Source organism: Doryrhamphus excisus, chromosome 14 (genome assembly GCF_030265055.1).
Source record: "Doryrhamphus excisus isolate RoL2022-K1 chromosome 14, RoL_Dexc_1.0, whole genome shotgun sequence".
Lineage (NCBI taxonomy): Eukaryota > Metazoa > Chordata > Actinopteri > Syngnathiformes > Syngnathidae > Doryrhamphus > Doryrhamphus excisus.
The window spans coordinates 3,143,958-3,160,529 of record NC_080479.1 but is presented as its reverse complement, the minus strand read 5'-3'; the positions used below and the strand labels follow the sequence as shown (position 1 = coordinate 3,160,529).

The following is a 16,572-nucleotide window of genomic DNA, read 5'->3' as shown; positions in this document are numbered from 1 at the left end:
CCAGTCACAGAGGGGATCCCTGGAGGAACCTCATCCTCGGACATGATTACACAGGAGCCACCAGCCTTGATAAGATGCAATAGGCATAGGTCTCAAACTTCTTTTGGGCCTATATTTCAATGTTAATTTCCCTTTCATGTGTTTTTCTTTTGTCTCAACAGATTCTGAAGGCGTACTTGGTCTAGTGGATCCATGTGCCACTTTAACTGTAAGTAGCCAATAGTCCAGAGATGATGCCATATTTAAAGTATAGCATAGTGAAACACAACACTCTAAACAGGATGATGAAGATGATGGGACCACAATGTCTGCTGCCTTCTCTGTGGTGTCTGAGAGGGAGCCTGAGAGGCCTACAGAGGTAACTCCAGCCTGTTTCACAGAGAGAGGTAACTTAACCTCGGTGTCAGTTACTATGGCAACAGACTCTGTGAACATAACCTGGTCGGGACCGGGTTTTCTTCAATGAACCTCGAGTTTCTTTCTGTCTCCGCCCTCTTACGCTACACACGGTGTGATTCATTCATTGACGCGCGTGTTTAAAGTCAGTTTGGTCGTTTTTCATAATCACCATCACCAACAGCAGTAAAATAAACAGAAAGACAAAACAAATTTTATTTGGTCTTCTTTATTTCCTACAAATAAGAAAAAAAAATGGTTTCTTACTTTTTAATTGTTACAATCATCAACACAATTCACCTATGACCATGCACCCACCTCTAACTTGTGTTTTAATAATTCAATTTCCAGATCCGTTTTAGTTATCTGGCGGTCCAGCAGCACCATTTCTTTTTCTGTTCTTTGTACTGTTTTTAATAAATGCACTTTGTAGATTTCTTTTAGTGGTAGCTGGGAACACATAAGGATGACATTATACAGTTACACATGAATTCCACTGAATTAACCTCTGGAATTTACTGAATACGTATCTCACTGTGTCAATCTGTGCTGTGGAGGTTGAGGGACCCTCTTCCTGCTGCCCAGCCATGCTCTGTTAAAATGGATAAGAATCCGTTAATACTTCAGTGTAGGCTAAAAGTCACTATAATCCACAAAAGCATGTAAACACATGTGAATGGAGAGGAAATCAGTAACATCAAGATTTTACCTCTGTAGGCCTCTCAGGCTCCCTCTCAGACACCACAGAGAAGGCAGCAGACATTGTGGTCCCATCATCTTCATCATCCTGTTTAGAGTGTTGTGTTTCACTATGCTATACTTTAAATATGGCATCATCTCTGGACTATTGGCTACTTACAGTTAAAGTGGCACATGGATCCACTAGACCAAGTACGCCTTCAGAATCTGTTGAGACAAAAGAAAAACACATGAAAGGGAAATTAACATTGAAATATAGGCCCCAAAAAAGTTTGAGGCCTATGCCTATTGCATCTTATCAAGGCTGGTGGCTCCTGTGTAATCATGTCCGAGGATGAGGTTCCTCCAGGGATCCCCTCTGTGACTGGCCTCCCGACAGTCTGACTCATGGCCAGCTCCTCTGCCTCGGTCAGACGTGGTGGGGGTGGTCCTCCGCCAGTTTTGCGGGCAGATGCCCGCTTTCTGTTGGCTGAGTAGAAGTTAGATGTTGCTTTTCATATGTCTGATTTAACTGTATACAGGTGAGGACATTTATGTGTGTGAAAACAATATTATGTTGGAGTTAATGCACACTGAAACAGCTGCTGAATGATATTTAGTGGTAAACATGATTAAAAAGAGGCACCCTGACTGTTATGCTGAGGGCTTACCTGTTTGAACAATGTTTTTATATTTCATCTTCAGCTGCTTCCACGTTCTTTTTTCGCCGGTGGGATTACATCTAAGTGACATAAATTGTAGATATAACACCATTCTACTTGTTTGCATCTGTAGCCTAATATTATTGTGATTACATAAATGTATATAATAAATTTAAACTTACACATTGACTCGAGCACTAATCTTCTCCCACGCCGACTCGCGTTCTTTCGCTGCTGCAGCCGTGTTGCTTTTCTTTTTAAAAACGCTTTCAAATTTGCCGTATGACCGCATTAATATATCCAGTTCCAGAGGACTGAAATATGACGATCTTTTCTTATCACTCGTTGCCATGGTGAATCGAGGGAACGGGGCTCCATTGATCAGGGCTTTTTAAAGTCGTGGTGCACGCGCTTAACTCAGAGTGAACAAACTCTGTGTTGATTGAACCAATTGAAATCACCTGTTCTGAAACCCGTAAGTCAGAGTTTCCTGTCTCAGAGTAGATCAACTCAGAGTTCAGGGTTAGACTCCAGAGTTGGTTGAACCTGCTTCGTGAAACGGGGCCCAGGACCTTGTCTTATTGTGTTGTCCATGTTTTGTTTATATTTCTGTTGTCAGTCGCTTCAGGATGACAACGGTTTGTGCTTCAAGATGACCCCAACCATTCGACCAAGGCCGAAGACAAATCCTAGCTCCAGTCAAAACCTACCCAAATGTCAATTCCCTGACCGGGAATCGAACCCGGCCGCGGCGGTGAGAGCGCCGAATCCTAGCCACTAGACCACCAGGGACTGCTTTATGGCTGCACTCAGCAAGGCAGAGACAGTGTCACTTTGACGTGCTCCAGCAAAGGAACCAAAATAGTTCTGTGACTGGACCTTCTCTGCCAACATTGCAGCAGCAGGGGAATTACCTCAGATAGTAGAGCGCTTCCCTTAAATGTTAGACCCGAACCTCTTTTGTTTTGCTAATGTGGTCTGTTTTCTTAGCCCCGCAAATGTCCAAATGCACAATGTTTTTGCCTTTGTCGAGAGCATTGTAGTACATATGACATTTATGCTACATATGACATCAGAAATGATGGATATTTCTTCAACAGAACATGACGTCTGATTTAAAACATTTACTTGAAATGTTGGAGAGAAAAAATGGAGTCGCTGAAACACATATGCAAGGCACTGCTGGGATTTGAACCCAGGATCTCCTGTCTACGAGACAGGAACTTTGACCAACTAAGCCACAGCGCCGGCGAAGGAGTGTCTTCAGTGTTAGGCGAACCACTGCATGACGGAAACCACACCAGTGGCCAGGCTTTCAACAGGACTGGTGAAATCCTGCCAGTGTAAGCGGACCGAATCCACGATTATTCTCCTCCTTGGTCTTCGCTGTGTCAAGGATGAGGATGTTGTTTGCATGCAACGACACCACAGCGGCCACCTCCTTCCTACAAGAAGGACTGCGTCTAAAAGATGGCGCCACGGACGGCTGCCTCGGTGTGTTGGTGCGCATTGTTTTGCTTTGTTTTATGTTACAAAACTGTTTTTTGCGCCGGTACCGGGAGCTCTTTCACCAGGGAAGAGCTCATGAACATCAGGGGAGCAACACCAGAGGATTTATTTCCTAAATTTCTGCTTCCAACAGTGGAAATTTTGGATATATTGGTCAAAGGTGCGCTCACCCTTGCACACGCAGCGAAACGCCGGAGGAGAGGAAAACGGGCCCGGCGCGCTCGTGCGCGGGGATTACGCACGTCGCTACCCGGGATATTTCTCTCTAACGTGCGTTCACTTCCCAACAAACTAGATGAACTACAACTGCTGTTGGGAAAAAGCAGGGACTTCTCTTCATCTGCGGTTTTGTGCTTTATTGAGACGTGGCTCTGTGGATTAATACCGGACTCTGCGCTGCAGCTGGCTGGCTTCCAACTCCATCGCGCGGACAGAGACACGGAACTTTCCGGCAAAACCAAAGGTGGAGGAATCTGTTTCTATATCAACAGTGGTTGGTGCAACGATGTGACAGTGATCCAGCAGCACTTTTCTCCTGACCTGGAATATTTCACCATTAACTGCAAGCCTTTTTATTCACCCCGTGAGTTCGCTTCATTCATTCTGGTTGGCGTCTACATCCCGCTGCAGGCCAACGTGCAGGGCGCACAGCGCATGATCGCCGACCAGATACTGTGTGTGGAGTGGACCTACCCGGACTCCTTAGTTATTGTCCTTGGTGACTTTAACAAAGGCAACCTCACCCACGAACTCCCTAAATACAAACAGTTTATCAAATGCCCGACCAGAGAGGAGAATATTCTGGATCATTGTTACACTACAGTCAGGGATGCTTATCACGCCGTCCCCCGTGCTGCTCTGGGACTCTCTGACCACATCATGGTCCACCTGATTCCTGCGTACAGGCAGAAACTAAAGCTCTGCAAACCTGTAGTGAGGACATCAAGGAAGTGGACCAGTGAGGCTGTGGAGGATCTCCAGGCGTGTTTGGACTCCACTGACTGGGATGTGTTCAGGGCCCCGTTTCAAGAAGCAGGTTCAAGCAACTCTGGAGTCTAACCCTGAACTCTGAGTTGATCTACTCTGAGACAGGAAACTCTGACTTACGGGTTTCAGAACAGGTGATTTCAATTGGTTCAATCAACACAGAGTTTGTTCACTCTGAGTTAAGCGCGTGCACCACGACTTTAAAAAGCCCTGATCAATGGAGCCCCGTTCCCTCGATTCACCATGGCAACGAGTGAGAAGAAAAGATCGTCGTATTTCAGTCCTCTGGAACTGGATATATTAATGCGGTCATACGGCAAATTTGAAAGCGTTTTTAAAAAGAAAAGCAACATTGAAAGCGTTTTTAAAAAGAAAAGCAACACGGCTGCAGCAGCGAAAGAACGCGAGTCGGCGTGGGAGAAGATTACTGCTCGAGTCAATGCGTAAGTTTAAATTTATTATATACATTTATGTAATCACAATAATATTAGGCTACAGATGCAAACAAGTAGAATGGTGTTACAGCTACAATTTATGTCACTTAGATGTAATCCCACCGGCGAAAAAAGAACGTGGAAGCAGCTGAAGATGAAATATAAAAACATTGTTCAAACAGGTAAGCCCTCAGCATAACACTCAGGGTGCCTTTTTTAATCGTGTTTACCACTAAATATCATTCAGCAGCTGTTTCAGTGTGCATTATCTCCAACATAATATTGTTTTCACACACATAAATGTCCTCGCCTGTATACAGTTAAATCAGACATATGAAAAGCAACATCTAACTTCTACTCAGCCAACAGAAAGCGGGCATCTGCCCGCAAAACTGGCGGAGGACCACCCCCACCACGTCTGACCGAGGCAGAGGAGCTGGCCATGAGTCAGACTGTCGGGAGACCAGTCGCAGAGGGGATCCCTGGAGGAACCTCATCCTCGGACATGATTACACAGGAGCCACCAGCCTTGATAAGATGTAATAGGCCTAGGCCTCAAACTTCTTTTGGGGCCTATAGTTCAATGTTAATTTCCCTTTCATGTGTTTTTCTTTTGTCTCAACAGATTCTGAAGGCGTACTTGGTCTAGTGGATCCATGTGCCACTTTAACTGTAAGTAGCCAATAGTCCAGAGATGATGCCATATTTAAAGTATAGCATAGTGAAACACAACACTCTAAACAGGACGATGAAGATGATGGGACCACAATGTCTGCTGCCTTCTCTATGGTGTCTGAGAGGGAGCCTGAGAGGCCTACAGAGGTAAAATCTTGATGTTACTGATTTCCTCTCCATTCACATGTGTTTACATGCTTTTGTGGATTATAGTGACTTTTAGCCTACACTGAAGTATTAACGGATTCTTATCCATTTTAGCAGAGCATGGCTGGGCAGCAGGAAGAGGGTCCCTCAACCTCCACAGCACAGATTGACACAGTGAGATACGTATTCAGTAAATTCCAGAGGTTAATTCAGTGGAATTCATGTGCAACTGTATAATGTCATCCTTATGTGTTCCCAGCTACCACTAAAAGAAATCTACAAAGTGCATTTATTAAAAACAGTACAAAAAACAGAAAAATATCTAAAACGGATCTGGAAATTGAATTATTAAAACACAAGTTAGAGGTGGGTGCATGGTCATAGGTGAATTGTGTTGATGATTGTAACAATTAAAAAGTAAGAAACCATTTTTTTTTCTTATTTGTAGGAAATAAAGAAGACCAAATAAATTTTTTTTTGTCTTTCTGTTTATTTTACTGCTGTTGGTGATGGTGATTATGAAAAACGACCAAACTGGCTTTAAACACGCGCAACAATGAATGAATCACACCGGAGACAGAAAGAAACTCGAGGTTCATTGAAGAAAACCTGGTCCCGACCAGGTTATGTTCACAGAGTCTGTTGCCATAGTAACTGACACCGAGGTTAAGTTACCTCTCTCTGTGAAACAGGCTGGAGTTACTCCTCTGTCTCTGGTTTGACTTACCTCCCTTTTTGAAACGGAAAACTCAGAGTTTCCCTCATTTCAGGGTTAACATACTCCGAGTTTTCACTAAACCTGCTTCGTGAAACGGGGCCCAGGACTGCTACCAACAGTCTGGATGAGTACACAGAGGCTGTGACGTCCTACATCAGCTTCTGTGAGGACTGCTGCGTTCCATCACGCACCAGGGTGAGTTACAACAACGACAAACCCTGGTTCACAGCCAAACTCAGACATTTAAGGTTGGCGAAGGAGGAGGCCTTCAGGAGTGGGGACATAAACAAATACAAAGAGTCGAAGTACAAGTTTAGCAAGGCGGTGAAAGAGGCTAAACGACTGTACTCTGAGAAGCTCCAACACCAATTCTCAGCTAACGACTCTGCGTCTGTCTGGAAAGGGCTCAGGCAGATCACCAACTACAAGCCTAAAGCCCCCCACTCCATCAACGACCGACGCCTAGCCAACGACCTGAACGAGTTCTACTGCCGCTTTGAAAGACAAAAGGACAGTCCAGCAACCATCCCCCTCGACACCTTCCAACAGCTCCAGCTCCAGCCACCAAGACCTGCCTTAATGGCCCTCCCTTCCCCCTCCTCACCCACCTCAGTGACGACTCTTTCCATCCACGAGAGAGACGTAAACAAACTCTTCAGGAGACAGAACCCCCGGAAAGCAGCTGGACCGGACTCTGTGTCTCCGTCCGCCTTGAAGCACTGCGCTGACCAGCTGTCTCCAGTGCTCACAGAGATTTTCAACACCTCACTGGAGACATGCCACGTGCCTGCCTGCTTCAAGACCGCAACCATCATCCCTGTTCCCAAAAAGCCAAGGACCACAGGACTTAATGACTTCAGACCCGTCGCCCTGACCTCCGTGGTCATGAAGTCCTTGAGCGCCTTGTGCTCTCTCACCTCAAAGTCATCACCGACCCTCTCCTAGACCCCCTGCAGTTTGCCTACAGAGCCAACAGGTCTGTAGACGATGCAGTCAACTTGGCCCTCCACTACATCCTCCAGCACCTGGACTCCGCAGGAACCTACGCTAGGATCATGTTCGTGGACTTCAGCTCTGCATTCAACACCATCCTCCCATCTCTGCTCCAGGAGAAGCTCTCCCAGCTGAGCGTGCCTGACTCCACCTGCAGGTGGATTACAGACTTCCTGTCTGACAGGAAACAGTGTGTGAAGCTGGGGAAACACTTCTCCGATACAAGAACCATCAGCACCGGATCCCCCCAGGGCTGCGTTCTTTCTCCTCTGCTCTTCTCCCTGTACACGAACAGTTGTACCTCCAGTCACCAGTCTGTCAAGCTCCTGAAGTTTGCGGACGACACCACCCTCATCGGACTCATCTCTGACGGTGACGAGTCCGCCTACAGGTGGGAGGTTGACCATCTGGCGACTTGGTGCAACCTGAACAACCTGGAGCTCAACGCCCTAAAAACAGTGGAGATGGTTGTGGACAACAGGAAGAAATCAGCCTCTCCTGTCCCCATCACCCTCTGTGACTCTACAATTGACATTGTGGAGTCCTCCCGCTTCCTGGGTACCATCATCTCCCAGGACCTCAAGTGGGAGCCGAACATCAGCTCCCTCATCAAGAAGGCTCAGCAGAGGATGTACTTCCTACGGCAGCTGAAGAAATTCAGCCTGCCAAAGACAATGATGGTGCACTTCTACACCTCCATCATTGAGTCCATCCTCACCTCCTCCATCACCATCTGGCACGCTGCTGCCACTGCTAAGGACAAAGGCAGGCTGCAGCGTGTCATTCGGTCTGCAGAGAAGGTGATTGGCTGCAATCTCCCATCCCTCCAGGATCTGTACGCCTCCAGGACCCTGAGGCGTGCAGAAAGGATTGTGGCCGATCCCTCTCACCCCGGACATAGACTCTTCGAGACGCTCCCCTCTGGCAGGAGGCTGCGGTCCATCAGGACCAAAACCTCACGTCACAAGAACAGTTTCTTCCCGTCTGCTGTCAGCCTCATCAACAAGACCCGGAACCCCACATGACACTCTTCACACCCCACCTCTGCCTCATCCTGCCACTTTGACACTTTCATTGTATACGTTACATTAACGCTCAGTTTGGACTCTTAGGAAAAACAATCAGACTGCACTTCCGGAATAACAAACAAAAACAGACTGTGTACATATATTTATACTGTTATTCTGTATATTTTGTATCTTCATATTTTGTATTTCATATTTTGTATTCTCATTCTTTTTTAATAGATGTGTATGCACCTACTACACCAAAACAAATTCCTAGTATGTGTTTGATCATACATGGCAATAAACCTTTTCTGATTCTGATAAGCCCCTTCGTGCAGGCCAGTGACGCACCCGATCAGTCATCCGGGAAATATGGATTATGTGTCCAAACTGGGGACAGATGCCCATGTACACACCTTCAGGGATCAAGCACATATCCTTTTTCCCATTTGTCACCTTGATTTTTTTGTGAAAGAAGGAATTGAACGGCCTTGCTTCCACCCAGTTTCCAACTAGGGACCTTTTGCATGTAAGGCAAACGTGCTAACCACTACACTATGAAGGGTGAGCCATTTAAGGGGACTGGTGAAGCAGTTGCCAAACAATGACACAAGACGATGCGTCCAAAGTGGGGGCATATTGACAATTGTCCAAATCGACAAATGTTTCTCCCTTGTAGGGAAAATTGTTCCACAAATTATGGGCCTTTCTTCAACAAAACATGAAATCACAATCACGGCTTGACAGGTTTGGCTTGTAACCTCCTCTAACGTTGTCTCGCAGTCACCCAACTGAGCGATTTCAGCTGCAAAGGTGGTGTTCCGCTTTTTCAGTAGAGGCTAAAAGAGGGGCCAGGGTGAAGCTGTGTTTCTGCCACATATGTTGCTGTGTACCTGGCCCAGCGTGTTCTCATCTTGGGTTGGTATGTCCCCATGCTGGTAATGTGGGGTCTACTCTTCTCCGCCTGAACAGGGACTTGAACCCTGGACAATCAGATTAAAAGTCTGATGCTCTACCAACTGAGCTATCCAGGCGCTTGATGAATGAGGACAACTCACAAGGCAAAATCTTCTGGCATACTGTACTTGACCTTGCAGAGATGAAGAAGCCCCTGTCCCGAAATTGCCACCTCCAAGATCGACGGAGGTCTTAAACTGCCCACATGGACAATCCAAATATCTTCTGGACAAAAATAGTTAATGGTCAGACAAGACAAAGGTTGAGCCAATCACCTGAACAATAAACTTTTGATCTGAGTGTCCGGGATTCAAGTCCCTGTTCAGGTGACCAGGTGGCCACGAGCCCTCCAACTAATGCACCTGCAGTTTAAGGCTATGTTCTGGATTATCAGTGTTTCGCCAAGAGTAAAATTGGGTCGAGCGAGAAGTCCTTTCAGGCAAGAAAACAACAAAAAGCAACACACACCAGCCGTGACTCAGACAAAACACAGAGCGCCGTCTGATGACGTTGGGAGTGTCGTCCCCATGCAACTGGGAGCCAGTCGCCTTTCGTCAGCGGAGAGGAGTCACCGTCCACGCCTGTGGCTGTGCCTGTACTGTGGGAGTCCTACACACAATTTCCCGCTGTCCAGTTCGCCCAGCACGCCAACGCTCTTCCTCCACAAGGGATATTCCCCAGCTGCTGGCACTGCCCGCTCCAACCACACCGGCTGCGTCATCTGCTTTGGTGGGCCGACTTCAGGTGGAAGGTACGATATCCTGGGCGGGGGAAGCTTCTCCTACCACAGCATTAATTGACTCTGGGGCGGACGAGAACTTCATTGATAGCGGACTGGTCAGTTCTCTCAACATTCCTACTGTTGAGCTTGTCCCCCACAAGAATGCAATTAATTATTTGCATTCTAATGATGTTTCCTAAAAACACAGGTGGTGTCAAAACTGGTGCATTAGTATAGTCCGATGAGGATGGGATTCAAACCCATGCGTGCAGAACACAATGGATTAGCAGTCCATCACCTTAACCTCTCGGTCACCTCATCTCCTTTGTGGACATGGTCATGTTGACTCAAAATGACACATCTTAATTAGTGTTTTGGTGTTGCAGAAATTGTGGCAGCCTTCCTGTGCAGCGGGGGGATTTAACTCAAAGGCTAGAGTTCTTGCTCTACATGCAAGAAATAGCGGGTTTGATACCCGTATTGTCGGAATGATATGTTATGGCTTTTTTTGCCAACAAAAGCGTTCTTGATCTCCGACATCGTACCTTATACTTTGATTCATTGCATGCTAATAATGTTTACTAAAAATACAGGTGTGGTCAAAACTAGTGTATTTTTATAGCACCACACTTCAAGTGGACAGACAATCTTGTCTTTTCAGACAATACAATTACAAAAGCAACACACACCTGCCATGACCCTGAATCGGCCGGGGTTGCTGCGGCCACAACACAGAGTAGGAACCACTATACAATTACGGCTGTGAGCTATGCTTTTCTGGGCAAGAACCATAAACTCAGACTTGGAGGTGCAGATTGCTCATTCCAGCTGGTTCTTTTTCGTCTGCGAGCAAAGCTTGAATTTCATGTGGGTGTTGTCCTGGCAGGAGAAACATTTTAGCTTGTGTCGGCATGGCTACCGTGACAAAAGCCCATTTTCCTTTCCAGTAAATGTGCATCAGCTGAACACTTTGCAGACCTAATGCTGTGAACATTTGCGCGAACTCAAGGTCGGGTCCTACATCCAGGGACCTTTAGCGATTCAATCCAGCGCTCTCCCAACTGAGCAATTTCAGCTGCAAAGGGGTTTCTCTGCTTTTTCAGTCGGGCTAAAAGTGGGGGTAGGGTGAAGCTGTGTCTGTGCCACGTACTATGTTGCTGTGTACCTGGTCCAGTGTGTTCTCATCTTGGGTTGGAATGTCCCCATGCTGGTAAAGGGTGGGGAATACAGTCCGTCGATGAGGATAAGCGGTACAGTGGAGTTCACTGGTTGAAGTCGCCAGGTACCATAAAAATGGCAATGGGCCACGAGGGTGTTCTGAATTCCCCTTTGGCCAAATTGGCTAAATAGCCGTACAAAAAGCACCATACTTGGAGCCTGTGGTCAATGTCAACAGTTGGGCTAATTCAGTTCCGTTGAGACGGTGATTATGTACCAAGTCAGTTATGTCAGTCAGGATTTGGTCAAGGTTGTTGTGTGGTTTTGGCATGGATAAGGCTATGTATCTAAATTTAGGAGGAGTCCATGGTCTGTAAACATACTGAGGTACTCCCACTGCTGTTGCGGAACTTGCGGGACCTTGCAAATTTCCCCACTGAGGGACGAATCTTATCTTCTACCATAGGGTAGGCTTTTGGCAAGAAGTAGGATTAAGAATCCTACTTCTTGCCATTCTTAATGCTTTCCCAAGTTCCAACATTTCCTTGGGAGCGAGTTTGATAACCGAGCCCACCCAGGGACTCTCAATTCACACGTGTTGGACTTTGGACTCCCTCCCTTGTATGAACATTTTTCCCCATTGGCGAACTGTTTTTGTGTTGGTGCCAGATGCACAGCTGGTGCTGTGGCTAAGCTGGTCAAAGTGCCTGCCTCGCACTGTATCTTCAATTTAATTATTGAGAATGGCGTTTACCCACAGTCCTGGAAGATCGCAAAGGTGCTTGGTCGAAAAGGTTTACTTAAACAAGTTATTCAGGGAAGGGGCCTGCCTCCCTTCACCGCCTGAACAGGGACTTGAACCCTGGACCCTCAGATTAAAAGTCTGATGCTCTACCAACTGAGCTATCCAGGCGTCTGTTGAACGAGGACAACTCACAAGGTAAAATCTTCTGGCATACTGTACTTGACCTTGCAGAGATGAGAGCTTCTTCTCTGGCTCTCAACAAAGGCGGTCGCATCTTTCCCCTCTCCTCCCTATCCCTTATCTTCCCTGCTTTGTTGTCCCCTGTCCATCCTGTCGATGGAGTTTGACTTGATTCTTTGTCACGCAGTCTGAAATTGGCAAACTGAGAAATTCTGATTGAGTGACCAATGCAGTCTGTCTATTTTAATACATTTCGTCTCAACTCATGTTGAAAAAGGACAGAGCCATTTCCGTGAGAACACAAGACCCCTGGATTGTACCCAAAAATACTTTGCGTTCATCAAAGAGTAAAGCTGGTGTCCTGGTTTGCAATGCCTCGATTGTTACACCAGAAGGTGCGAGTCACATCCAAAACAAAGGGCATGCTGGACGCATAGCATGCGTTAGTATGGCTTCAACTGAACAGAAGTTGGCAGGGTGTGAGTCTCTGTGGCGCAATCGGTCAGCGCGCTCGGCTGTTAACCGGGAGGCTGGTGGTTCGAGCCCACCCAGGGACGTTCTCTGGATGCATCAGTGTCGCTGTTCCTTCATGTTTGCGCTCCACTCTTGCACAGCACTTGTGTGGTTCCCAATTGGCAAACTGCGTGTCAATGACTTTTCAAAAGCACATTCCAGCTTCCATGGTCTAACACATTTGATCAGAAGTTAGGTTGATCAAGTCACAGATTTCAGTTTGAAGCTCTGCTTGAAAATATTAGCTTTTGCAAAAGCGCCAGCCAGGATTATAGATTAAGAGACGACGGAATGCTTTTATGTTAAAAGGAATCAAGTCAAACCCCATCAACTGGTAAGCAGGGGCCCTTAAGAGAAGACACTGTATACTGTTGTGATTTTTTGACAGACATGTCTAGTAAACAGGAGATCCTGGGTTCAAATCCCAGCAGTGCCTTCTCTGTGTTTCAGCAGCTCCTATGCCGTTATTTAAAAGAAATGTTGTTCTTGTTCTGTTGAATAAAGACCCATCATTTCTGATGTCATATGTAGTATACATGTCACATGTACTACAATGCTCCCTACAAAGACAATACCCTTGTGTATTTGGACATTTGCAGGTTTAAGAAAACAGACCACATTAGCCAAATATCTTCTGGACAAAAGAGTGGTCAGACAAAGTTTGAGCCAGTCACCTGAACATTAGACTTTTGATCTGAGTGTCCGGGATTCAAGTCCCTGTTCAGGTGACCAGTGATAGGGTCTGAGGTCCACTTGCAAACGCCTCCTTTTTGCCCACAAAATACAAGGGCAACAGGACAATCCCTTGGTACTTTATGGAAACAATGTGAGGTGCCTGGCTTTTAACTAGAAGTGGAAAGACTTGTGTAGCCCCTCACACAAACCATGTGTCTTCCTCCCATGCACATGTTGCCAGCTGATCCTTCAGCAAAATTTTGGTTCTAGAACAATGGGGTCACCTGCCCCCATTGGTCTTTTCCAAGGAGTCACGGTGGCCGAGAGGTTAAGGCGTTGGACTCGAAATCCAATGGGGTTTCCCCGCACAGGTTGGAATCCTGTCTGTGACGCTTTGGCTGGGCATTTGTTGCCGCCATGCTGTTTACCTTGTGGTGGAGTACTGTTGGTTATGAGGGCCGGGGTGTTGTCCTTTCACGGTCCGCATTCTCTACACTGGAGGTCTAAATTTTGGGTAGAGGATAATGGAGTCCACTGTCCCCATTGATCTGCTTCTTGCAGTCTCGGTGGCCGAGAGGTTTGTTGCCACTCTGCTTTGACATGCTGTTTTCTTTACCTCTCCCCGGTCTTTCAGCGGCCTTGTCGAGGGTGTTTCACAGGTGGGTGGGTGGTGTGATGTTGGATATGGGGGCCAGTGGGTTGTCGCCCTTATGTTGTTCCTGGAGCACATAAAGAAGAGTGGCCAGTACGGGGGGTAGAACCCATGACCTTGGCGTTATGAGCACCACACGCTGACCGGGATAGCGGCAGAGAGCTGCTGGAATGACAAGGCGCTACGAAACGCGTATCGGGCGAGCCTCAGCGTCTGGGTCTCATCCCAAGCGGCCAGCTCATCTTGCACTTGTTGGCTGAGGCTCGCCCGATATGCGCTCCGCAGCGCCTTGTCATTCCAGCCGCTCTCTGTCGCTATCCATTCGACTCGACAACCGGCTGCGGGAGCGCAGTGCACAGCGGAGGGCGGAGCCTCTCCGACCCACACGTCGGCTCCAAATCCCACCTCCTGGGGCTCTTCCGGCACCACTCCTCCCTCCCTGCTCCAGCATCGGTGCGCTGTCTGTTGACGTCGGGAGTGTCGTCCCCATGCAACTGGGAGCCAGTCGCCTTTCGTCAGCGGAGAGGAGTCACCGTCCACGCCTGTGGCTGTGCCTGTACTGTGGGAGTCCTACACACAATTTCCCGCTGTCCAGTTCGCCCAGCACGCCAACGCTCTTCCTCCACCAGGGATATTCCCCAGCTGCTGGCACTGCCCGCTCCGACCACACCGGCTGCGTCATCCGCTTTGGTGGGCCGACTTCAGGTGGAAGGTACGATATCCTGGGCGGGGGAAGCTTCTCCTACCACAGCATTAATTGACTCTGGGGCGGACGAGAACTTCATTGATAGCGGACTGGTCAGTTCTCTCAACATTCCTACTGTTGAGCTTGTCCCCCACAAGAATGTCCGCTCGCTAGATGAACATCACCTGGCATGCATTACGCATCAGACGTGCGCCATATCCTTGGTGCTGCCGGGTAACCACCACAAGGTCACAATTTTTTTTCTTATGCCCTCTCGCTCAGCTCTGTTAGTACTCGGCCTCCCCTGGCATCCCGTGCGTGTGTTGTGATGTTGTGTTTTGTCATTCAGCGCCACTTTGCAGGGGCACATCCACTCGACAATTTAATTTGTTCTCCGACAGTGTTTCCTAACATGGCATTGGTGGTTCAGTGGTAGAATTCTCACTTGTCAAGCGGGAGGCCCGGGTCCGGTACCCGGCCAATGCAGTATATCTCAGCTTATACCTTTCTTTAGAGCTCATGTTGAAAAAGTACAAAGGCTCTTTTCCTGCGAAAGGGCAGTATTCAGAATGACACCTGAAACGTAACAGACCGGACCACCCGAGAGTTAAGGTGGACAGCACTTAGTGAAACCTTACTGCAGTCATGCTGTTGTACTCCCTGTCGCGCAATTGGTCAGCACGTTTGGCTGTTAACTGAGAGGTTGGTGGTTCGAGCCCACCCAGGGACTCTCAATTCACACATGTGTTGGACTTTGGACTCCCTCCCTTGTATGAACATTTTTCCCCATTGGCGAACTGTTTTTGTGTTGGTACCAGATGAACTGCTGGCACTGTGGCTAAGCTGGTCAAAGTGCCTGTCTAGTAAACAGGAGATCGCGGGTTCAAATCCCAGCAGTGCCTGGGTGCTTGGTCAGTGAAACTTTGGCAGCTGATTTGTGAACCATGTACTTCTTTTTGTCACTTGCCCTTCAAGAACGAATTGACGTTGCATCCACAGCTGACGTGATTGTTGTGGATCCCATTACGCCAGAAGGTGCTTGAATCCAAAGAGTATGACATTGTGATGTTTTGTCATTCAGCGCCACTTTGCAGAGGCTCATCCACTTGACAGTTGAATTTTGTTCTCTTACAGTGTGTCCCCACGTGACATTGGTGGTTCAGTGGTAGAATTCTCACTTGCCAAGCGCGGGCCGCGCTTGTGTTGTTGACATTTGCTGCCAGCCAATCAGGATGCGAGACAGATGTCAGACAAGCAGAGAGACTTTGGAGAAATGAAGTCAGGTGTCCGAATCCCGTCTAAGCATCAGTCAAGTCACCATTTTCTTCTCCACAATATATTTTTATTCCAATTAATCCCTATATGATTCCAAACTATTCATATCAGGCTTATATTGATACCAGTGCTTGAAATAAAACACAAAATCAATGCAATGTAATAAAGAATATTTATTTATCAGGTTGCCATGCCACACTCAAAAACACTCTCAGAAATAAAAAATGAATACTAATCACAAGCTATGAATAATAAAAAAAATGTTCATTTATTTTGCTGCCGTTGTTTCTCTTTTTCATAAAAAGGAGAGGCCTGGAACTCCCTCCAGCTCATCTCTCTTTCCATCCCGTTCTCTCTATAGATAGAGAAGACTTTGGCAGGGCAGTAGATGTACTTCCCTGCTTGCCCTGGAAAGCCAGTGTGGATGTGGGGGCTGTTCGGACCCTGCTTTAGCTGCATCCTGCAGAACCGGCACTTTCGGACAGGGGGTGGAGGAGATTCCTCCCTCTTCCTCTTCTTCTGCTGTTTTTCCCTCCACCCTCTTTCTTGTATCATCGAGCTCTCGCTGGAAGAAGTCTGTTTGACTGAACTCTTGAAATGGCATCTTGGGTTTTGTCAGACCTTCTGCACCATAATTTTGGAAAACTTTTGTGGGGCAATAAAAGTATCTGACAGGGCCCCGCTGATAAAAGTCATGTATTGATGTCCCATCCCCTTGATATTTTGATTTTGGTTGACAACAGCACAGACATGTTTTTGTTTGAGTTTTTTTGACACGGGAGGTGGTTGCTCCTGCTCCAATGGG

The 16,572-nt window shown here is 47.2% G+C and overlaps 1 protein-coding gene, 1 long non-coding RNA gene and 7 other non-coding genes across 10 annotated transcripts; 3 read left to right on the top strand and 6 right to left on the bottom strand.

The window, feature by feature from the left end:
• Positions 1–650: 650 nt before the first annotated feature.
• LOC131101728 (uncharacterized) lies at positions 651–1,816 on the bottom strand. Its single transcript, XR_009119283.1, has 4 exons — positions 1,746–1,816; positions 1,256–1,564; positions 1,106–1,183; positions 651–988 (listed from the first exon to the last, which is right to left on the bottom strand). It is a non-coding gene; the product is annotated as an uncharacterized LOC131101728 (long non-coding RNA).
• A 641-nt stretch (positions 1,817–2,457) lies between these two features.
• trnae-cuc (transfer RNA glutamic acid (anticodon CUC)) lies at positions 2,458–2,528 on the bottom strand. Its single transcript has one exon. It is a non-coding gene; the product is annotated as a tRNA-Glu (tRNA).
• A 382-nt stretch (positions 2,529–2,910) lies between these two features.
• Positions 2,911–2,984, bottom strand: trnat-cgu (transfer RNA threonine (anticodon CGU)). The gene has a single exon. It is a non-coding gene; the product is annotated as a tRNA-Thr (tRNA).
• Positions 2,985–3,608: 624 nt separating this feature from the next.
• On the top strand, positions 3,609–5,869 carry LOC131101724 (uncharacterized). Of its 2 annotated transcripts, none has more exons than XM_058047066.1 (6): positions 3,609–4,675; positions 4,778–4,848; positions 5,029–5,205; positions 5,292–5,338; positions 5,411–5,488; positions 5,606–5,869. In XM_058047066.1, the coding sequence occupies exons 1-6, from the start codon at positions 4,476–4,478 to the stop codon at positions 5,723–5,725; spliced, it is 693 nt and encodes a 230-aa protein (XP_057903049.1). In that variant the 5' UTR covers positions 3,609–4,475; the 3' UTR covers positions 5,726–5,869. The 2 variants fall into 2 exon arrangements, with proteins under 2 accessions (XP_057903049.1, XP_057903048.1); XM_058047065.1 differs by having other exon boundaries at positions 5,603–5,869.
• Positions 5,870–9,167: 3,298 nt separating this feature from the next.
• Positions 9,168–9,240, bottom strand: trnak-uuu (transfer RNA lysine (anticodon UUU)). Its single transcript has one exon. It is a non-coding gene; the product is annotated as a tRNA-Lys (tRNA).
• An 883-nt stretch (positions 9,241–10,123) lies between these two features.
• On the bottom strand, positions 10,124–10,205 carry trnas-gcu (transfer RNA serine (anticodon GCU)). The gene has a single exon. It is a non-coding gene; the product is annotated as a tRNA-Ser (tRNA).
• Positions 10,206–11,882: 1,677 nt separating this feature from the next.
• Positions 11,883–11,955, bottom strand: trnak-uuu (transfer RNA lysine (anticodon UUU)). Its single transcript has one exon. It is a non-coding gene; the product is annotated as a tRNA-Lys (tRNA).
• Positions 11,956–12,450: 495 nt separating this feature from the next.
• trnan-guu (transfer RNA asparagine (anticodon GUU)) lies at positions 12,451–12,524 on the top strand. Its single transcript has one exon. It is a non-coding gene; the product is annotated as a tRNA-Asn (tRNA).
• Positions 12,525–13,465: 941 nt separating this feature from the next.
• On the top strand, positions 13,466–13,547 carry trnas-cga (transfer RNA serine (anticodon CGA)). Its single transcript has one exon. It is a non-coding gene; the product is annotated as a tRNA-Ser (tRNA).
• Positions 13,548–16,572: the final 3,025 nt, after the last annotated feature.